This window comes from Dermacentor silvarum, chromosome 1 (assembly GCF_013339745.2).
Source record: "Dermacentor silvarum isolate Dsil-2018 chromosome 1, BIME_Dsil_1.4, whole genome shotgun sequence".
NCBI classification, from domain to species: Eukaryota; Metazoa; Arthropoda; class Arachnida; order Ixodida; family Ixodidae; genus Dermacentor; species Dermacentor silvarum.
The window spans coordinates 125,739,592-125,763,206 of record NC_051154.1 but is presented as its reverse complement, the minus strand read 5'-3'; the positions used below and the strand labels follow the sequence as shown (position 1 = coordinate 125,763,206).

Below are 23,615 nucleotides of genomic sequence, written 5' to 3'. Positions count from 1 at the left end.
GTAGTTTTATCGGCCATATAAACTTGTAAAATAGGCATACGAACTAAATTAACAAGCATGGTGCAACGTGCGTGCAAGCAAACATGAACACATCTCACTCGACGACCGCACAAACTGGCCGTCAAAACGCTGGAGTCAGTGAGCACAGCAGCAGCAGCGAGCGAATTGAGCTTCATGCCGGCACTCCCCCTGCCACAGATGGCTTTCAAGGTACAGCCGCCCGGGCAGGAGCGCGCGGCGTAGTACCCAGCTAGAGTCACCGTATAGGCTCTATGTGCGAGTGTGAACCGGTGATCGCGGCTCAATCAGCGCGCCGCCGCGCTGATTGAGCCGCGCGGCGCGCTTGAGCCGAGATGGAGCCGAACGTTGCCGCGCAGTGGCGCGCAACGTTCCAAAGGCAGGGTGGGGATTGCGGCCAAAATTCGGTCAAAATTCGGCCAAAATTCCAAAGGCAGGGTGGAACCTTGCGGCCCGGCGCACACGCCGGGCCGCAAGGTTCCTGGGGGGAGGGGGGGGGAGGCCAGCTATAGAAGCTACAGAGTTACTGTATGGGAACCTAAAGGAGCCTATACAGCAACTCTATAGCTGGCCTCCCCTCCATCTAACTCTCCCCCCCCCCCCCTGAAGGAGCTTATGCAGTAACTCCAGTCTCCCTAACCTCACCCTCATTTTATTGCAAGTCTCATTACCATTTTCTAATGCTAAAATACTGTTTAAGTTAGCATAGAACTATTTCTGCAACATACTTTCAGACTACCGGGGACCACTCGGAAGACATCACTTTATCAGCATAGAAATAAAAATACTGCTACAAAAAAAAAAAAAAAATACGCAGGAACGCCTGAGAACGTTTTATTGCGCCTTTGTCATCTACCGTTCCCATACTACCCCCCCCCTTTTTTTTTCCTACGGTGTTTAGCGCTCCAGCTTCAATTAAGTACCAGCCAGCCTGAACTTCTCAACTTTCTTGTTTTAGTTTTAAATATGTATGACGCGCTTTCAGAACAAAGTATATTGAAAACAGTGATCTAAGCCATGCATTCGCAAAGTGGGTTCCGCGGAACCTTCCTGGGTTCCGCAGGCCACTCTTCAGGGTTCGGCGAGCCACTGATAAATTTTTCTTAGTTTCACGCTCGCCAAGTGGATAAGACAGCGAACGCAAGGTGCGCTCGATCCAAAGAACCTCCATTCCCCATTCCCGAGTGTCAAAAAGCACAATTGCATTGTGTAACAGGAACACACGAGTTGCGCAATAAATCCGCCAGCAGCTCGTAGCCACCCAGCCTCCGAAAACGGGCAGCGCGCCTAAGCTTTTGCACTTGAATCTCGGAGGCCGTAATTTACCACCATGCGCATTTCTTCCATTTGTAGATCGGGGCCGATAGTGTGCGCGCTGATGTATACGTCGGAGGATTGCAGAAATAAATGCACGGAGCACCACAAATGCACGACGCAAAACACCAATAAAGGTACTAGCGTCCAACCGCAACGAAGCGGCGGAGTCCGCATCCGTCTGCATCGTCATTTGTCGTCAGCGGAAATCGTACGTATGTTTTGATTACGCACAATGAAACGTGTCTGACAGCAACCGCGGAACGCTTGGTGCCCTTATTTTGCCCTTATTCTTGCGTTTATCGCTGCCCACAACACCGCGTAGGTGGCTGGCCGCATGCCCTCATAAGTGCGTAGTCGCCATCCGTGAGCGCGTCGATAGCGGCTGCGGTTTCGTCCGCAGTGATTGCGGCAAAGAGTAGTTTCGTTTCGACTCTGTGCGCGCGTCTGCCGCGTGCCTTCGAAACTACGTAGTCGCCATCCAAGATCACGTCGATAGCGACCGTGGTTTCGTCCGCACATGTTGCAGCAAACCGTATAGTTTCAGTTCGACTTGGTGCGTGTGTCGGCCACCTGCCTTCAGAACCGCAATATCGCCGTCCATGGTCACGTCAATTGCGGCCGCGGTTTCATCCGCAGTGGTTGCGGAAAACAGTAGTTTCACTTTGATTCAGTGCAAAGCTGTCGAAGATGAAGCACACCGGCTACATCGTGATAGATGGACAATTTGTTGGCGACCAGCTCACAGGCGACAAAATCAGGATGTACGCGTGGTAGTGAAAAGCGTCTCAGATGAAGACATTCCACGGCCTCGCTGCGAGCGCTATACAGTAACCTCGCTGTTACGTTTCCAGGCGCTGCGTTTTCCCGGACGTCGTTTTCGGCCGGTCCCGGCATAGCTCCCATAGAACTTAATACATTGGTAACCCAGTTGTTGCGTCGCAACTGTGGGACCATTCCCGCATCATACATTCCGAACTGCCACCCCGCGCCGGCCCGAACGGCCATTTTTACTTTTCATGTCACTTGGCTTGGTGGCCTGATGATGGGATTGGCCGCCCAAAGTGCTGGGGGCGACACCTATGACGTATTTTCGGTTTCCGCCAGCAAAAGCATGGCCTTTGAGACCCATATTTGCTATATAAAGATGGTGTCTATGACGCATTGTGGCCCTAGAATTGGTTTTGGTGCATAGATCTTCCGTATAAAGTCCAAAGGCGATAACACCGTCGCCGAACGCTGTATGTGCGAGTGAAAGCGTGCGAGGTGAGCCGACGAACAAAGCTACATTTCGCGCATACAAGAAAAACAGGGAGAAAGCGCGCCTTCCGTTGCGCTCGAGGCACCGGCGAGGGAGCGAGGGGGGCAGCGAAGTCACAGGCAAAGGAGAGATAGCGGGCGGCATTGTACTCTCGCATCAACTGCAAACTGCGCGGCAGCACGCGGTCGTGCGGACCGTATCTTGAAAGCGATCACCGTTGGGGGCAGAGTGTAGGCAGTGTAGGTGTGTCGGCGGCTCGTAGCTTTGTGTGTGCTGTGTGTTCTCCGAGCTCAGTTTGCGTTAAAGCGATAGACAACAGCACAAAGGTCACTCCGCTCACTGCTGCAGCGGCGGTTCCTCACGCCAGCGTTTGACAGCGCGTGTCCACGCTCATCGAATGTGATGTGTCCATGTTTGCCTGTGGGCGCTAACACCATGCTTGTTAATATAGTTAATAAGTGAATGTTTACAAATTTATACGGACAATAAAACTACTATCCTTATTTAGTTTAGCTGTCTACTAATTTCCTATCGCAATCGATGCTACGGCTTTCGAGCGAAACTAAGACACACATAAGAACTAAAATACAGTAAAAGCTCGATGATACGAATCTCACGGGGTCACGAAAAATATTCGTATTAGCCGAAATTCGTATCATCGAAACACAATTAAATCTACTGTAGAATCTCGATAATTCGAACTCGAAGGGGCCCGAAAATTTGTTCGAATTAAAAGGACGTATTTTTGAAGTATTCGTGCACCATAGCACGATGCATGAACGGTGCGAGTCGTGAAATATCGTGGCGCGCAAGCGCATAGCAAGCGCGGGCCACGAAACTGGCCACGCCGGCTAACGGTCGCTTCCCGATAACGACAGAAAACGAAGCTTCAGGGAGCGAGCGGGCGGCGCCGGTACACGGGTGCGCGCGGAGACCGTCGAAGGTGAGGGAGGAGGGCGGCAGGGAAGCGGATTTGGCCGCCTCAACTCCGCTGCTTGGGTGGCTCCCCTCGCCCTCCCTCTCAACTCCCTCGTAGCTCTCTCACCTTCGACTCCGTGCACACATCTCCGTGCGCGCCCGCCGCCGTGCTGGCGCCAGCTTATTTTAGCCGCCCCCTGAAGTTTCGTTTTCTGCCGTTATCGGGAAGCGAGCGTTTGCGGGCGTGGCAGTTTCGTTGGCCCGACTGTGCCTCCGCCGCTGCTTCCCTCTGCGCTGCTGCCGCAGCGTGCAAAGTCAACATGTGACTAGAAAATAGAGGAGAAGGGTTCACTGCCATTTTATCCGCGTGGCTGAGACGTCGGCACCAGTGTGTGCTAGAATACGGTTGTCTAGAACACTCTAGTCGGCACGTACACGCTTGTTCCGGCGCGATGCACAAACGGCGACCTTGCAATTTGAGAGAGGGGTAAATTTCCGCCGCGGGTTCTTTTTTTTTTCCCCGTTCCTTCGCGCGCGGCATTGAGGGGTCTCTCCTGAGCTTTTGCTCTATGGCGGTGTCGGAGAAATGCCGGTCGGAGGCGCCACCGCGTTATTTGGCACGCTGCTAAGAGCATTGTCGGTACGCGGTATGTTCGAAATAAGCGCGTTGGAATTAACGAGATTCGACTGTAGCTAAATTAAAGAGTCAGAGGTGAACTCACTCAGGCACATGTACGTAAAAAGCATTTATTTCTTGAAGCGCCACCGCTTCAAACTCTTCGCGCCCAGTCGCGGAGTCCGCGCTGTCCGGCGCCGCGCCTCCGCACCAAAAGAGAAGGAGAGAAAGCGCGTGACTGCGCGCTGTTCTCTTTCGTGGCCGTCGGTGGGGCGACGTTTATTCGTATCAACCGCCGCAGGCTGAAAATCTAATCGTAACAACCGTTCTCTAGCAGGTTGCAAAGTAATGGGGCTCGGCCGGGACCACAGAAAAATTCGTATCATCCAGAAATTCGTATTAGCCGTGATCGTATCATCGAGCTTTTACTGTAATATTGTGTGCAGTTCAACACTACTCTCATTTCTAAATTTTTTCTGTTTCTCGGGTCTTGCGCTTCCCGGCTCTTATGGGTTTTTCTTTACGGTCCAAAAACGTATCAGCGGGGTTCTACTGTATAAGCAGTCACGAGATGACGAGAATGGCAGCTTCCGCACTGCTCTTGTGCAAAATAGAAACATGATTTGCCGATTCATTCAGTGAATAAAAGCATGTTGACGTAGTAAGCATTTGTTTATTGGTTTCTTGATACCCTCGATAATTCGACATTCAGTTAATTTGGACATCTTTTTTGGTCCCCTGAAATTCAAATTAACGAGGTTTTACTAAAAAAAGTAGAGTCAACACTAATTCTAAGTCCTCTTGTGATGAAATGTTATAATTAAGTGTCCCCCATGCAATAAGCACCGAAAACTACCATTCTTTCTCGGCATATATCTTGGTTGCGATGCTGTCTTGTCATGGCTCCTAACTATTGCACCCAGTTTGGACCACGTGTGTTGCATGTCGCCGTCAAAGTAGCCTGCCGAACGCCACCATTGGCCCCCAAACATGTTGCGCGCTAAGCCTACCCTCTTAGCCTCTCGATTAGGAAGGGGGGGTTCCTTGGCACTTCATGGAGCTTAGCAGGGTTCCCTGGGACCAACATGCTTGAGAATCCCTGATCTAAGCAAAGGTTGTCACCTGATTTTATAGCGCTAATTCTCATGGCTGGAGGAACTAACGCGGAAATAGTGCTCGCTACCCATGCCAGAGCAAAGAAAGAAAGGGTTATGTTGGGCCGACTAACTTGCAGGAGCAAGCTGTGTCACGATGGAAGTAATTAAGTTTAATTAAAATTATCTTGCAAAGGTCATCACAGCAGCACAAGACTACATAAATGTTTTGCCCGCTAATTTTGTCCGCCCTTCTACAAGACGTTCCAGACTGCATTTCAGGTCAATGCTGCAAAAGCAGTGCATGCATTAGCGTATTTACTCGCATAATGATTGCACTTTTTTTTTAATTGACGCAAATTTCGGGGTGCGATCATTACACGGGGTAAATTTTCCACGAAATAATATTTTGAGCACCGAAAACGCAAACAAGTCGTGTATCAGCTATTATGAACATAACCAAAAATAAAAGTAGAGTAAGGCTTACCTTTGTAATAAATGCACAGTAATAATAAACTTTGTAATAAACAGATTACGCAGGAACTACATGCATTGCATATTGCCCTTTAATTTTTTCATTCACTGACCCCCCAACTTTCATTCAGAGTCTGAAGCGTCACTGGCGTCAGTGTCGTCGCCGCTTGATTCCCTGTCGGAACCGGCAGTGTCATCGCAGTCCCACAGAAGGTTATCTTCCGTTCCGTCGAGCGCGTTACATATGCCTGTCTTCTTGAATCTGTTGGCGACCACCTCGTCGGAGATGCTACTCCACGCTTTGACAATCCATGAGCAAAGGACTTCCACGGACGGTCTCCTGATTTTGCTGCTTGGCGTGAAATCATGGTCACCCGCCGCCATCCACTCTGCGTACAGCCTCCGAATGTTGTCCTTGAACGGTTTGTTCAGTGATACGTCCAGAGGCTGTAGCAGCGACGTTAGACCCCCAGGGATCACTGCAAGTTCCGTGCGCCACTCCTTAAGTTCAACACGGACACTGTCGACGAGATGGCCTCGAAAGCTACCCAGCACAAGCAGTGAAGGAAGCAGAAGCGCTCCTGCTCTTCGTCCCCAGACCGTCCTAATCCAGTCTACCATGAGCTTTGCCGTCATCCACCCTTTCTCTTGAGCGCGGATGTGGATCCCACGTGGAAACTTTCCCTTCTGAATAGTTTTCCGCTTTAGAATAACATATGGCGGCAGCTTCCGCCCGTCTGCCGTCACTGCGAGCATCACGGTGCATCGCTGCTTCTCCGCACCACACGTTTTTTCGTTGACGCACCTTTTTCGTTGACGGTAGTGCTTCGAGGCATGTCGAATGTCAAAGGTGTTTGGTCCGCGTTGCCTATTTGTGACAACAGGAAGCTGTTCTTCTAGCGTATTCTTGTGACAAACCTATGGAAGTCGATAACTTTGTCTTCGTACGCGGATGGGAGTCGCTGGCACAACGACGTCCGCCGCCTCAGTGACAGTCAATTTCGCCGCATGAAGCGTGTCGTCCAGCCGGAACTAGCGCAGAAGTCCTTTGTGGCAATTCCCAGCCTCCGGGAAATTGTGGGTTCCTGCGTCCGTATCATTTCTAACGACACTGCACAACCGTCTTTGCGCATGTCCCTCACGTATTCGAGGACTGCCTTCTCAATGTGAGGGAACTTGCCAGTTTTGGGTCCGCGGAAAGCCCGGCGCGTGCTGTTGGTAGCCATGAGCTTCTCACGCCGAAATGCCTGCCAGCAGCGCGGTTGCCAGGCTCGAGCGCGTAATCAACCGCCTTCAGCTTAAACGCGGCAGTGAAACTTGCGTATCGCCCCATCGTGAACCGGCACTCAAACAAGCAACCGCAAAGCACGCCACCACGTTACAGAATGGTGAAAAAACGCGGCGATGGAGGCGACGCAGCTTTTTCAAGAATTATGGGAACACGTCGGCAGCTTGTTGCTGCGGGATGACAACAAGTCAACCAACAGGCGGCTGCTGCTGTAACACTGCGGGATATCAAAACCACGTGATCAAAACCAACATGGTGGCTGACGGAGCTAATCGAACACGTTTTTTCTCGTGAGTCATGGAGGTCGTGAGTGTGTCATGCGCGTCAAAACAGTTTCTTCTGTCGAAATAATGAATTATTTCGTTTAAATCGGTAAATTTGCGGCAACAGCATAGCCATGTCCGCTTTTAGAGGACAGAAACAGATGGGCGCGTCAGCTGCCACAGGCGTAGAAACACATGACGGGCATGTGGTGAAAACTACGGCATTTGTGTTTACTGCTATGCTAATACGGCACGTTTCCGCCAAGGGTGGGCAAAAATTAGGAATCTGTTTGGTGTGTGCAGTTCACTTGGCGAGTCTTGAATAGCTATCTACGTAATGTTCGACAGATGGTAAACATGATGATCATCAGCTAGACTTGGCACACGACATATCGCTGCGGCAAGTTCGGGGTGCGATCATTACGCGGGGGGAAAAAAATCGAATTTTTACGACAAAATTTAGGGGTGCGATCATTACGCGAGTGCGATCATTATGCGAGTAAATACGGTAACACCACTGCAGCGACCATCTCATTTCCCGAGAATGGCATCAAACGTCTTTCGTGATAGGCTTAGTAGCACGCTGGGCAGAAACAAAACGGGAATGTCTGTGGCCAACGGAGCGGGCGACCGAACACGCAGCACACGCTGGACGAACAGAATGTTACACTGCAGACGCAGTAGCGGAAGGACAAATGCTGCAGTTCATCGTCGAAAAAGGGCTGACAAATCATTATGAGTGGGCCGTGACAATGGAACAGCAATGACAAGTAACCAACGATGTACATGCACGTGCACATATTAATGACTAAAACGGATGACACCAGGTGCCATCAACATTAAGCGTTGTGACAACAGCAACTGCGCTCGATTTAACAGAGATTACTGTCCTGGAACATTCCCTAATATACTGTTCTACAAACCCCTGCAGACTCTCATTTCAAAAACTCGAGAAGAGCAGGTCAGTCGACAGCGCCAACTTGCCTTCATGTAGCGAGCGAGCGAGCGCGCGCAGCAGCGGAGTTCTTTTCTTGTGGGACAGAAAACCGCCGCCGTACAGATACAGCAAAAAACTTGAAAGGGTTAATTTATCGTATTGCATAGTATTCGCCCCGAGATCTTCGAGTGGCGCCCTTTCGCGTGTGACGTCACTGGGGGACTCTGATGCCACGCCGCGCGCTCGCTCGCTGAACGCAGCTTGATGCTGTAGGCCATCCTGCTCTGCTCTTGTTTTTGAAAAGCGAGTCTGCTGGTTTTTTTACCAGTATGTTCGGAATGTTCCAGGACACTATTCCCTGTGAAATCTAGACAAGTAGTCGTCACCACGCTCAGTGTGGATTGCTCCTGGCGTCGTCTGCTAGTCGTCAGTGTGTATATGTGTGTGTACGGCGTTGGCTTCTCGCCATTCCTGTTCCAGTTTCTATGGCGCACTCACAACGATTTGTCGGACCTTTCTTGATAATGAATTGCGGGATTTGGCCTTCAGCTACGGTGCCTGTGCTGTAATAGCGTGTTTGTCTGTTCAGTGCGTGCTGCATATTTGGTCACCTACTCCGTTTGCCACCGACATTCCGATTTTGTTGCTGCCCAAAACGTTAAGCTTATCACGAAAGAAGTTTGATGCCATTCTCAAGAAACTAGGTGGTCACTGTGGTACATTAATGCATGCACTGCTTTAGCAGCATTGCAGCAAAAGGTGGTTTGGAATGTCTGATACAAGGGCAGATAAAATTAGTGAGCAAAACAAAATTACGTAGTCTTGTGCTGCAGTACTGATCTTCGCATAATTTTTAATTAAAATGAATTACTTCCACCATGACACAGCTCGCCCCTGCATGTTAGTCATCTCAGCGTAACCCTTTCTTTCCTTGCTCCTACCGTGGGTAGCGTGCACATTCCCTGGGCTAGTTTCGCCTAGCGATGATAATTAGTGCTATCGTGTAACAAAAACAGGCCACAATCTTTTCTTAGATCACCGTGTCCAAAATATCTTGCTCTATAAGCGGGTCATACCTATTCAAATCTAAAACAATAAAATTGATAAGTTTAGATTTGCTGGGAACTATACCGAATAAGTTGCTGTAAACACACAAAAAAATGGAGGGGAGAAGGGAAGGCAGACGTATAAAGGTGAAATGTTTACAAGCATTTCTGCATTTTTTAACATATTTTTATTAACCCTGATACAGTGTAGACCGCTCATAATGTAAGTCGCCGGAGTCACGAATATCCGCACTATAAGCGGTACCGCACTATAATGAAAGCAACAATTTTCAAGGCCCGCACATATGCAAAACATGTGCACCGAGCCGCCACGTATATGCGACAGTCGAGGAATGCGGCTAGAACGTTTGCATTCAGTTTACAGTCGAATCTTGTTAATTCGAACCAAATCATACGGCGGCGCCTCCGACCGGCATTGCTCTGGCACCGCCATAGAGTAAAAGCTTAGGAGAGACCCCTCAATGTCGCGCGCGCACGAAAAAAACAACAAAAAAAAGAACGCGGCGGAAATTTCACTCTCTCAAATGGCAAGGTTGCCGATTCTGCGTTGCGCCGGAACATGCGTGTATGTGCCGACGTCTCAGCCACGCTGCCATAGCCACGTGTAGAAAATGGCAGTGAACCTTTCTTTCTCCTTTATGCTTCCTTGCACGCTGCGGCTACGGCGCAGACGGGAGCAGTGGCGCTGTTCCAGGCCGGCCAACGAAACTGCCCACGCCGGCAAACGCCCGCTTCCCGATAACGGCAAAAAACGAAACTTCGGCGAGCTGCCGCCGGGCCGGCTGGAGAGGCGGCGCGTGCACAGCGGTGGGCGCACGGTGACAGTCGAAAGTGAGGGAGCTACGAGGGAGGGCGAGGGGAGCCACCGAAGCAGCAGAGTTGCCGAGGCGAAATCCGCTTCCCTGCCGCCCTCCTCCCTCATATTCCACGGTCTCCGCGTGCACCCTTCGCCGTGATGTGCCGGCACCGCCCGCTCCCTGAAGTTTCGTTTACTGCCGTTATCATGAAGCAAGCGTTGGCAGTTTCATGGCGCTCGCTCGCTATGCGCGCCGTGATATTTCACGACTCGCACTCAAGATTCTGGTTTCAGCCTCACTGGCTGTTCGTTCGCACCACGTGCCCTTCTCCTCCACTTCGTCTCTCTTCCTCGAGCACTCCTTGGGGCGCCCGTTTGAGGGAAGCGTTCGCCGTCTCCGCTGACTTCCGTACTCCAAGGCAGCCGCACTGTAACCGGTATTTCGTTTCCCGCAACTGCACTATAACCGATAGGTGTATACATGGAGTGCTATGGGAAAATTAACGGGAGTGTGAAAAGACCGCACTATATCCGGTCCTGCACTATAAGCGGTTACGTTATAAGTGGTCTATACTGTAAAATGTTTTCCAAGTGGCTTCAGGTAGTAGGAAATCTCATGTATTACCTATACCAATAATTTTATGTTCGATCACCTATTGCGTGGTCCTTAACTCCCTGTCAAATTTATTCAATTCACTAAGTTTTGACCCATTCAGGTTAGTACTGGCAGAACACTGTACCTGGACAATTATCCTGTGGCTCTGAGATATACAAAGCAAAGTGGTTGATTATCCTCACCTCAAGGTCAGTAAGCATGAGTTCCCGGAGAGTGTAGTTGGTGGCTGGCTTTTCCCCAAGAAAGGCCACTTTGAGTCCTACACCAGTGAGCACAAGCTCTTCATCCTGGCTCATTGGCCAGTACTGATGGCACTTTACCTGCAACCATGGAAGTTATTTATCATGGGTTAAATTACAAGGAGCAAATAAAAAGTACTCTCTATGTCACCAGCCATGTGCAACAGAAAACCAAGTGAGCAAACTGAAATGAGAACAGCAAAATCCCAAAATGGTGCCTCACGTAGGTCACACACGACTAATTCGTAACTTTTATAATGTACACACTGATATTTGCAACAAAAACTAACATTCTGCTTGTCACACATCAAGAGAACCCAATTTTTTTGTGCTTGTTTAGAACTGCACTAGGCACATATGCTCACTTTACAGCCAATCAGCAAATGAAATAAAAAAATGCAAACACAGCGCACAGTGCATTTAGTGCAATGGTGCACTGGGAAATTTTCATGGGTGCTTGAAAGGATGTGAAACCATGTATGATAGGTTGATTTCATTATCTCTAGCGCAAATCAGTCGAATTTTATTCATTTGACCTGAACCTGTCATGCAAACAGAAGCTTCAATTTCATGGGTGAATGGGTGCTCATGGTTGAATTAAACAAAGAGTTCAAAACAGACCTTGAGAAAACTCCTTGAAGCATTGAAGATTATTAATTTATTCTGCTGCAGCACTCTTTTAAAGATGTTTTGGAGATGCTATCAATGTGTTGAAACTGAATTTTCAAGCAGGGTGCAGGCTTAGGCTAGCTCATTAGATATATTTAGACTTAATAGTGCAAACTTTTGAAACTTGAAACGTGCAAGTGCCATAATGTAGCATGCACATCATGTTGGACTTTCATGCTTTTTGTGCAGATTTCGTTCATATCACTTAATTTTCAATTTTAATGCTTAGTTTTCTTTTCAACTGTTACAGACATTTTTTGTAGCTTTCCCGTCAATTGTATAAAAGCACCCAGTTCAGAAAGAATAAACCAGTTAAAAGTCTGTGCAGTGTTTGTCCTTTTTCTTCTCTGGTGTCCCAAGTTTTACATTCATGCTGTTAGTCTAAATAAACTTTCAATGGACAAAATTGGCATCTAAAGGGCATATACACTATAATGCATGGTCTGCATTATTTCTGTACTCAAGGAACCACTCTGCCAGTCTTTACCTCCACCACCACCTCACTTCCATGCCCAGCTCACTGCACAAGATTGTGCAGCTGCTATTGAGAGCTCAGAAAATTCAAGTTAGCGCCCCTAAATGTAGCACCCTTACAAAATGGGTTATTGTAGTTGATGAGCACACAGTTTCTAGTCCCGTTTACAGTCTCCTCCGCCCCCCCGAGCATCACGCCTAACAGCACTGTTCTCAGCTCTCTGCAACTGCTGCTTGCCATTTTGCTCTAGTGATACCTATTTGTATTTGCGACAAGAGACATTTTTGGCATATCGGTCAGCACCTTTACCTTGAGAGGTTGCACATATATATATATATATATATATATATATATATATATATATATATATATATATAATGTACCCTTCGGTGATTCCCTTTAGTTCAAATTATCAGCGCTTTCACAGTTATAACCTTGCCAAGTTAACCAACGGGATGAATGAGTGTTCTAATGAAAGTTCACTCCCACACAAGAAACAACAGGAAAGATGGCAGGGTAGGGATTCCATAACACTCTTAGCAGATTGTGAAAGATCCATGAGAGTAGAAGATCCTTGACCAGCACAACCAAGAAACATGCTAGTACTTCAAAACGCAATACTTACAAATACAAAACTCCTACAATCAACTGCAAACTTAACTCATGGCTTAACTTTTTTATATATCCCAGTGCATTTCACCCTACTACTTCATCTCAAGACAAATGAAGGCTCGAGAAACACATACACACAGAAAATTATTTTGGATCAAATAGTCAATTCTAAACAATGTTTCCCTCCTAGAGGGAAAAAATGAGCACACAAATGAGTTTACTTACAGTGTTTTTCTCAATGATACGATTAAGCATTAAAATGGCCTTGGTCTGCTGCTCCCAGACCATGAGCCAAAAATGGCTAGTAGTTGTCGGTAAAGGTCCCTGTAACAAGGCAGAAAGCAAGGTATGATTCAAACATTTCAAGGGCCCCTGCAACATTTCTTATGAAAGATATCAAAGGGTGTCTCAACAAATCTGCACCTTGTATGAACAGTAATTGGTAATCAAATGCTGCGGCTGCCATGCCTTTCGAGCCTTTCTTTTCTTTTCATCATTCATACAGCATTTAAAGCTGTGCACTACATGGAACTACGCCCACCATGTTCAGCACATCCTCCCATCAATCTGTATCAACATGACGAAGATCATGTGGTGCAACCCTTGATCACACCGCCCATCTTGAAGGCCATAGTATTGGCACATTGGCATCATTCTACACCACCAAATGGTGCCACTGCCCAACCTGCAACGAAGTTTCTTCCCCTCAGCCAGAGGCACTGCTCAGTCGCGACGTTTAAAGAAACCTGCACAGTAGACATCATGTTTACTATCCACCATGTTTCCTCTAGCAAAAAGTGAAAAGAAAAGTGGTGAGGAGACATTGTAAAGCTGAAGGAAATGGTAGGCAGCCTTTGAAGCAATACTGTGAACTACCAGCTGCATTTATAATCGATATTTTGCACATATGTTCTTGATGGTATAGCATAGCGAATACGCTAGCTTTGTTGAATTCAGATGCTCTTTCACACTTCTGGCTTTTTCTAAACCTAGCTGGCAACATCAAAGAGCAATACTACAGTAATGCCATATTCCGACATGATACACGGATTATTCGTCCTAATTGTTTACCATATTTTCGTAAGGTTTCCCACAGGGGCATTACAGTTTTGAACTGAAATTTGTGACTGTAGTAATCCCCCATGGCTATACTCTGTTTCATACATAAAAGGCAACACTGCAGCTGGTACGCAAGTATTCCAATTATAGAGGTCTCACTTCGTGCATTTCGCAGTGCCGTTATTTTTAATAAGCAACGCTTTTCACGAAACAACTCCACATATTACAACAGCAACTTCTCAACGAAAGGTTACGTCGTCACATATTTGTTCGCCTTTATGTTTGCAGTATGTGACAAACTACGTTTTCATCTTGAGCGCAAGTGGTGCGCTGTAGCTGCTGGTAGTATAAACACGTCACTCCACTTGTTTGGTGGTAAATGGGTTCAGATGTCAGACGTCTTCCATATAATAAATGTCATATTTTGCGACACAAAAGAGGCAATTTTACACCGATTTATATTGCAGCATACCTATATTTTTTTCTATCTGTGGCGCAGTATTTTTTTTTGCAAATGTGAGCTGTGAAAGGAGTAACGTTGCCTGTTATATATAAAACGAAGTTAAACTGATAAAATAAAACAAAATTTGCACGGCTTTCTTCAGCTATTCTGGCTATAAAAATAATCATTGCCTTAGTTTTACATACATTTCTGTCTACCTTTACACAACAGTAAGATCTTAATTTTGGTTACCCATAAATTTACTTTACCAAGAGAAATTGAAGTTGTCACGTCCGTTATATGTCAATAACTACAAAAGAAACAGAAGTATAACATACCCAAAGTCGTTTTGACATGTTTCAACATAAAGACTTCAGTTTCTCTCAACGCATGTGCAGAGTTGTCGCAATGTTTCTTACACAGTTGCTGCAGGATGTTCAAGTTATTCAGCCTGGTACAATATACAATGAAATTGACAATAGTGATATTGTGGTAAAATGTAACCAATAATTATTTTATTCACCCTCGGCAAATTTATCAAATGCTGAACAGCCTTGACAAGCCCTGTAACAGTTTCAGAATGATTTAGTAGTCTCTGTTCATGGGCTAATTGTTTAACTGCAACAACACTGTTTCCCAACACTGTGTTAGAAAACAAGCAAAAAGAGAAAGCACGGAAAATAAATAAGCCAATACTACAACGTGCACAATACACTCAAATGCAAAATTTTATTGCCCCAACTTCTTCAGAACTGCTATGCGTATATTTTCCAAAGGCTCAACAAATGGAAAGACACAATAAACTCACCTGAGTTAAAATGTAGGTGCGATTAGCTGCCTTCACTTTAACCAGGCTGGCATTAATATAATCCTTGTCCCCTCGTTTTAAGATGACTCTGCTGTGGTCATCTACAAAAGCATAAGCATTGATTCAGCCCAATTTCTTTTTGAATCACTTTTGATCATCTTAGCTAACTTGCAAATTCAAGGGTACAAAGAAGGGAGAAGGGAAGAACAAAAAAGAAATTAACACAAAATGCTGCCATAGCCCTTCAACAAAGCATTTTTATTTGATGTCAAGAACCTCACCTAGTGGTTCCTGAAAAGAATTAATAGGGGAAAAAAAATAAAGCAATAATGTACACCTAAATGTAATTTGCAATTTCTGCATGCACCATACTGGATCTCTCTTCACAAGTGCATGCGCAGAGGTGCATCTAAAGCGATGACTGAGAGCCCCTCTAGCAGCATACCCTAATGTGTTTAATGGCTTGTTGGCTGGCTAGCACATAGACAACAAGAATGGACACTTACATCCACTGAGTTGTTCATTCTTTGTGTCTAATGTGCAAGAAAAAATTTGGTAATGCGGCATCCAAAGCTCAAACTTTGGCTAGCCAGACCTTGCTCTTTTTGCATCAGTGCTCAATGACACTCACTCCTCAGCAGCACCACCATAATGTGTCCCAGTAGACTACACCAAATCTAACAAGCTTCCGTTGAACCTTTACATTTCTAAAGCATCCCACAAGCGCCGCATTATGTCAAGGTCTCACAATGTAGCCCCACAAAGTACCACAAGCTAGGCTTCCATAGTGGCTAGGCTTTACAAAGTATAACTGCACTGACATCATATATGTCATATCATTGGCCAGTGAGCATTTGGGTTACGGGTTATTAATGCCACCCTGTGAAATCATGCTGCAGAGGTAGAGCAAAAGCACAGTGCATAAACAGACAGCACACTGCTAGTTCGTAGTACCAAAGAAAGCATGCTGTGTTAGAACATTTTAAAAAATGAGCAACCATGGCTTGCCTTATGTGCTACGTACACAATTGTGCACGCAAAGGTAGTGCGTTGAAATAAAAAGCACTGACTAAAGTTATAATATTTAAAATATTTTTCAAGCATATTGCACTTCTGATTGGACCTATACTGCAAAATATGTGTAGAACGTTTTCGTAAAATGAGTAGGAAGCTAAAGGGCTGGATGTTTGCTCTCAGTGCCAATTTTTCACATTTTACATTAGGCATATATTTCAACCGTCTGGATAGGTGCTTTCCAAGAATGCTAGACAAAAAATAGTTAGATTCTCATATCTGATGTTTCTATAAAGAGCTTTCGCATGGAGTCCACATTCTTTAATTTTGAGAAAACTCAATAAAGAATTGAAATTTCTGAATTTCTTCTGCAGCTGTACGGTTTTCATGATTGTGAAGAAATGTGATGAAACGAAATTTTCATTTGATAGAATTAACGGGCATCTGAAGGGGTTAATTGCAAGATCATAATTAGGTATAAAATTCTTATATACCTGTGTAACACTGATGCCTCACAGTGAGACTGCTATGGGCCAACAATATTTTTTTTATCAACGTAAATTGAAGCATGAATGAAAAAAATAAGATGACAGCTCTTGAGCTTATTTCTGGCAAGTATGACACAATATGACTGCATTCTAAGTGCATGTACAGTCCCCGCGGAAAAAGATTAGCAGAAGTGACTGGTGGCCGGAGCGGCCAAATCACGACATGCGGCAGGGGTGGCCATCAGAAAACGTGTCGCGATTTTGCCACTCCGGCCACCAGTCCCTTGTGCCGCATTTCGTGATTTTGCCGCTCCGGCCGCCAGTCACTTGTGCTAATCTTTTTCCGATGGGACTGTACATGCTGCAGCTTTGAAACTCATGTAGAAGAATGAGCTGCATCAATGAGACACAGCAGCAAATGCGAAAATGTAATTATATTTCCTAGGTTACTTTTACTTGTCCAGATTTCCCTGATGCCAATGATGCAGTAAAAATTTATAAAATTGTACTATCATGAAATATCAAGTATACCAGTGGCCCCCTCTTAGTCTAAGAAAATTTACACAGAATTCAAGATGGCACAGGAAAACTACGAACACCTCTGACTAAAGGGTGTTGACAACTTTCTCCAAATCTTATAGTACACCTTTCTATGTCAATACACTTATTGGCTGCTTCACATCTGCCCCTGCCACCAACACCCATTCATTTTTTTTTTCTTTTCTAAATGGCAATAAATGCAATGATGAGCTTATAATGAACCAGACTTACAGATACAGCTTGGCCATGCCAACATGCTCTTAATTAAAGATGATAGCATTACAAAAGCTCCTTTAAGGGAACTGACAACCAATCGCAATGTGCAATGGGATTATAACGCACACAAAATAACTTGAGAGGACACACTGTAGTAAAACATCATCATTAAAGGAATACTGACAAAATTTTTGTCTCACTTTGCTTTATCAGATAGCTGCCAATTCCGTAATGATGGCATTAGGCAGCCATTCCTTAAGTAACTAACAAACAGAACTGGACCACTAATAAAACAAATTTAAAATGCAAACCAAATATAATGAAGCTTCTTGATGTAGGGGGTGCTTACAAGGGTACCTCTATACCTCTACAGGTCACAAATATCAGGAAGTAGTGGCAACATGACATCAATTCTGGAGTTTTACGTGCCAAAACCACAATTTGATTATGAGGCACGCCATACTGGGGGACTCCAGATTAATTTTGACCACCAGGGCATCTTTAACGTGCCCCCATTGCACGGGACACAGGCTTTTTTTCATTTCGCCCACATTCTAATGTGGCCGTTGCGGCCAGGATTTGATCCCGCGACCTCGTGCTTCGCAGTGCAACACCATGCTGCTAAGCGACCACAGCGAGTGACGTCACTGATGCATGGAATCGTGCACCAAAGATACTAAGATGACGTGGGGTTTCGAGCGCTCGCAATAGTTGCGTGAAGCCGCTGCCCTATTGGCCATGTTTTGGCCGGATTCAAGCCGTTGCGTGCACATGCGAAACAGGGCCTGCAGAGACCACATCCAGACGTCAGAGAGTACATATGTGTTCCTCTCTGCCAGCAGCCACCCCTTTGTCCGTCGCCGGCCAATGGTTACTTCGGCTGATCAAGGTCACGACCTCGGCGCGCCCGTGCACTTCTGTCGTTTCGATGTCCTGAGCGAGCCTTCCAATCATGGCCCCCATCTGTTCTTTTTCCCCATTTTGTCTTCTGTGGGGTGCAGGATGGCAGGCACTGGCCGGAGGATAGGTGGCCACTCTAGACTGGGTTCTTCGTTCTCTGTCGGGGTGCGCAGCAGCCACCGGCGACCATTCGGCCATGTTGTATAGCAATTAGATTCAGATTAAGTAGCATTGTTAACCTTGTTTTATCGAACTCCAGCTTCATAAATAAATGTTCTTTCCAGAGAGCTTCGCCTAGGGTCCCCCTTGCTGCATGCATGGTCTCGCCTTCCCCTAGCTGGGACTGGCTAAGGGTACACACGCGGCAGACCACTGGCACACAGAGCACCCAGAATGGGTGCAGGACCCTGTTTACATGGAGGCTTGTGCTGCTCAAACCCACGGTGGTCGTTCAGCACACACAATCGGAGTGTGCGCATGGTGAAGTGACGACAATGTTCACCAAAAAAGGAGGACCAACAAAGGATGAAGAACTTATGCAGTTACTGCAGCAGCCTACTACATGTTGTAGACATATTCCAGTGTCGTGGTTGAATAGATTGCACCAACCAATCTTCTTGGTGCTAAAGCCACATTTCCAGCTGCCTGCTATCGCCATCACTTTCAATAATTTGTTGCCAGCATGCTTTGGTGCATTCATTTATGAATGATGCATAAAATAAAGTAAGCCCTACTAAAAAGAGTAGCAAAATGCTGGTACAGTCATAACGAAAACAAGCTGTACTCATTTGAAACACAGTTTGGTAGCATTACGCGGACTAGTTGGGTTTGTCCAAAACATGCAAGGGGAGGTGGGGGGGAGTGCCATACTTGTCTCCTCCTACATCCCCCGCACTACCCTTTCCAGGGTTCTTGCTATCTACAGGAGATGGCCAAAAAAATATGCCCATTGCATTTATAGCACATCATTAAAGGGACACTAAAAGGAAATACTAAGTCGACGTGAACTGTTAAAGTACCATTCCAGAAATCTCGTTGTGCTTGTTTTGTGCCAAGAAAGACTTAATGAGAAAATTTTGACGGAACGCATACCTTTAGCGCAATTCAAATCGCCCATCCCCCCCCCCCCAATGCAGGGAGTGATGACATTGCATATGCCATCACCGCCCTTTCAGTGAGTAAAACAGCAGCCGAGAGACGGCACTAGGGTTTTCTGCGCCAAATGCCAACGAGCGGCCGTGGGGAAACTGAGCCAAGACAGAGCACTGAATTCACCACTGCAGCTGCTCTTGGTCAAGTGCCGTGGATCGTTCAAGAATCCCGCGACATCACATTCGCAAGCCAGCAAAACCAGCGCAGCATTACGCAATAACAACTACTCAAATTCGAAAGCACAGGTTGCACAGAATGAAGAAAGCAAAACCTTTTGACCGCCTGCGTCGTCGTCAACGGTAACGTCAATTAGTACATTTTTCTAAAAATCAGATAGAACTGGACAAGCAGCATTTTCTTTCGTCTTATAATGCAATACAATTATATTTTTATTACAAGTGGTTGAGTACGAGTCAGAGAATTATAATGAGAAGTGTCTTCGTCATCAGGCTAGTACTTGAATGTCCTGGGGGAGTCTCTAATCGTGTCCTGCATTTGCCTCAATTTCTTTATTACTAAAGCCCTGTTTGCGATAATATTGATGCCCTAAATGTTCTCGTGCACTAATCTACCACTTTAACTAGACATGTGACTTTAGTGTCTCTTTATTTGCCAATACTAATATCATTTCATGCCATACACTCTGCCTCCAACACTCCAAGATTTCAAACAAACAGCTTTATACCACCTTTAATCGCTGGTATATATGGATTACAAAGTTGCAGGTTAAATTCCAGGGACTGTATTTTGTAAGGATTCTTTAATCCATTACTATTTATTGCTTATGAACCACTGCACAAGTGGTGCATCCCAACAATAATGGAGGTCGGGCATCGTGTAAACAAGGCCGCAATATCGCAGCAATTCCTTCAACTTGATTCTAGGCCACTCTTACCAGCCTACACTCACGACCTGCTGATCCCACTGATAATGTGGGCAATCATGGCACAGTGCCACATATGCAATCTGTATATAGCTTTGAGCATGCTGGGTTCCATCTACACAACTTCCAAAAGAAAGCATCGTAGGCATTATGACTGATACCCCCTGTTATATAGGCAGTTTTAATCCTAATCAAAGTCAAATTTGCATCATAATTTTCAAGGATGATCGAAACAAGACACTGCTACATAGTCCAAATGAATACTGATCAAGATGTGAATTCCAGTTTATATGACACACATCAGACATTTCTAGATGCCCTCAAACTGGAATGCCATAGTTAAATGCGCCTGATACAGTAAAAGTAATGTAGAAGGTCATGTTTAGCAGGGAAAAGCTATTTTATGCATTTAATTGATGGCAGAGAGAAGAGTTAATTCTACTAATCCTGTTAGTGACTAAGTGCAAGTATGAATTTCCAAATCTATGTATTATACTGAGTAAAAATATGTTAATGTGATGGCTTTTTTCTGGTTATGTTGTTCTGTACCTCCTAACTCACTAGGCTCGTGCATTCTAATGGCAATCTTCGAAAAAAAAAATTATGGGGTTTTACGTGCCAAAACCACGATCTGATTATAAGGCACACCGTAGTGGGGACTCTGGAAATTTCGACCACCTGGGGTTCTTTAACGTGCACCTAATTCTAAGTACACGGGTGTTTTCGCATTTCGCCCCCATCTGGCAATCTTCGACTATGCTCAAGAATCTATATTCCGATTGAAAAAGATTGATATGAGCCCATTACAGTCAAGCGTGTTGTAAACTGATTGCGTGGCAACACTCAATCTGGATTGAGTTTTACCATTAGATCAGTTTTACCACATGCAAGAACGCTTGTGTGACACACATAAAGGTAGTGAACATTCATTCCTACCTCATACACGGGCACCAAAGCAAAAAAAGCACAGGCAACAAAGCCAGCCAGATAGCTAGTGGTGAGGTTTTCGGCACTTGCCACTACAGTTTTCACGATGCGAAAAAAAATCCCATGCAACATCAGGGTACAAAAACAACACATCAAAGAATTTATACTTTGCCTTCTTGCATCTCATTAACACTTCGCAGCTTTCAAAGCGTGTAAAAATCATGCTATGATGCACGAAACACTGCATTGTACTCAGCCACATTTCATTTTCAAAATTAACATATAAAATGTATGGTTAACATACGGTCATTTCACACTAAACAAAAAGCTGCTCAATAACTTTTGTAGTTTAGGTTTTCTTTGTAGCTTCGAGCTACAGTCGGGTGGATGAAAATTTTTCCCTTTACCAATTTTCCTTCACCTTGCGAGCTTCTGCAGGAATGATTTGCCATATTCAGTTATGAACAGTGCTTTGTCACCATTCATTCACAAAAATTGTTTATGACACAATCATGTTGAAGATATGTCTCAAAAGAAAGCGGACGACATGAGCAAAAATGTGTTACATATATGTTTCAACTTCCATACAAAAGCCAAAATGTCTAATACTTATTAACCACATTTTCGGTCAGCAGCTTTACTACCCTACCAAATATGATGTCAATCTATCAATTTCTGCAACTATTCACAAAAAACAATGACTTATCTCCTGTAGAACATGCAAACAGCAAGGATGCTGTCACTGCACATCTCGTAACACACCCGACCTATGTTTGTTTTACTTTGTTCCTTACCGGAACTCATCAACATTAGTAGTCCTTCAATTCACCAATTCACATAAAGAATGGATATAGAAAACAAATGCCGCTATTCATTTTTTGGCCATGTTACCTAGCTTTACCAGAGGTTCTTGTCAGCTCCAAGTCCTTTCTTGGTTCATGAAAGGTTCCTTCTTTAAGAGCATATAGGGTATATGCCATGCATGTGACACCATGTAGCTTTCACACTGCGAGCAAGGTAGCTAATTCAAGGGTACTTCCCAAACATGTGCATCACATGCAACACAGAAAATACTGTATTCACGCGCTCGTGCCAGATTAAGCGCTTTAGACGCTATGCTCACGCTATGTCCATAGCGCAAATGCTTGCTAGGCCAAGTCATATCCCTCCTTGTCTGTCAGTCTCCCACTTTGTTTCCGCGAAACACGCTTTTCTTTACAATTCCAGTATTTGAGCAAAGTCACTGGTAAAATTGACAAGCTCCGAGAATGCACAGCCATCAAGCTAAGTTGTGTTGCCCTGCTAAGCATCAAAACAAAGGTTCCAAGTTTCAAATTCCAAGTGACAATGTGTGGTGGCCCATCTTACTCACATGGATTTACGTCTCGGTACCGATTTAAGCTCTTGTTATCCATTCGTCTTGCGTCTTTACACGTGTAGTCATAGCTGTTGGACTTGTGCCTGATCTTCTGCAACATCAAAGAAAATAATATGTGGCACAGGCGGCAAAATAGAGAGCCGGAAACGCTTCCGAAAACGCTGAAACCATCGACCTGCAAACTGAGAAGCGAAGGAGCCAGAAACACGACTGGCGTCGCGACCAGTCAATCTCGAGACAGCTGCGTATCACTGTTAGTGTCCCAGTTTTCTTAAGCAAGTGCAACTTTTCCCCTGCTACCCATAAATCAGAGTTCTAGTTTCAACAAGAAAGAAAGCCTGCAAGCAAGGGACGCAAGCCAGCACTTTTTAACGTCACCAGTGGTCCTTGCTTCGTACGTGCGTGGGTTACAAGCGTTACATTGTTAATCTGTAGGCCTAACGACTCTTCCAAATTCGATCCAAACTTTGAGAAAAAGACATTCCACTTTGTAAAACAGCTACCATAAACTGTTCCTTAAGAAATTAATGGTATCCTTCTGGAAATGAGAAATCGCGCTACCGCACAACGACGGCAATAACGAATTACGACAGCGGGTTACTACCTCGGCGGTAAACTTACCTGGTAGACTGAATTCCAAGAGTTTTTAGAATCTATTTCTTGGAATTCCTGTTCCATCCTGAATATGAGTATCAGGCGCGTTACCTGCGACACACGGCAATCAAGACATCCCTGCACACAATGATCATCACTGAAGATAACACCTACAAACGAGCAGGCTCCCAGCCTAGCTGCTCACAAGGGACATCGAACATCGCCATGCAAGCGCCGCACGAGAGCACGCTCCTGTTTTGTTTTCTTTTTCTTTTCTTTTTTTCGCCGCGTAGCGCCTGTAGCGCCACTTGCAAGTTGAAAATCGTGGAGTCCTAATGTCTTCAGTTTTCGGAAACAAGTAATATTACTTATAATGCCTCACATCTGAAATATGGCTGGAAAGTAAGGCACCGAATGTCATTAATATACCCTCCGCCGCCGCAGCTATGGTGGCTAACGATGGGCGGACCGGGCGGACACTCCCATAGAGCCCAGCGGCCGAATTGACTGCAGCGCGCCAAGCGGTCGGCATTGATCACTTCTGTTTTCGGTTTTGG

The 23,615-nt window shown here is 45.5% G+C and overlaps 1 protein-coding gene across 2 annotated transcripts in view; it reads right to left on the bottom strand.

The window, feature by feature from the left end:
• Positions 1–23,319, bottom strand: part of LOC119436004 (tyrosine-protein phosphatase non-receptor type 1-like) — a 72,537-nt gene extending 49,218 nt beyond the window's left edge. For both annotated transcript variants that reach the window (XM_049673265.1, XM_037702726.2), the window contains exons 1-5: positions 23,086–23,319; positions 22,459–22,555; positions 14,967–15,067; positions 12,883–12,981; positions 10,845–10,982 (exon numbers count right to left, since the gene is read on the bottom strand). In XM_049673265.1, the coding sequence (XP_049529222.1) occupies positions 10,845–10,982; positions 12,883–12,981; positions 14,967–15,067; positions 22,459–22,555; positions 23,086–23,142 (492 nt within the window). In that variant the 5' untranslated portion in view covers positions 23,143–23,319. The remainder of the gene's footprint in view (positions 1–10,844; positions 10,983–12,882; positions 12,982–14,966; positions 15,068–22,458; positions 22,556–23,085) is intronic.
• Between the last annotated feature and the right edge of the window lie 296 nt (positions 23,320–23,615).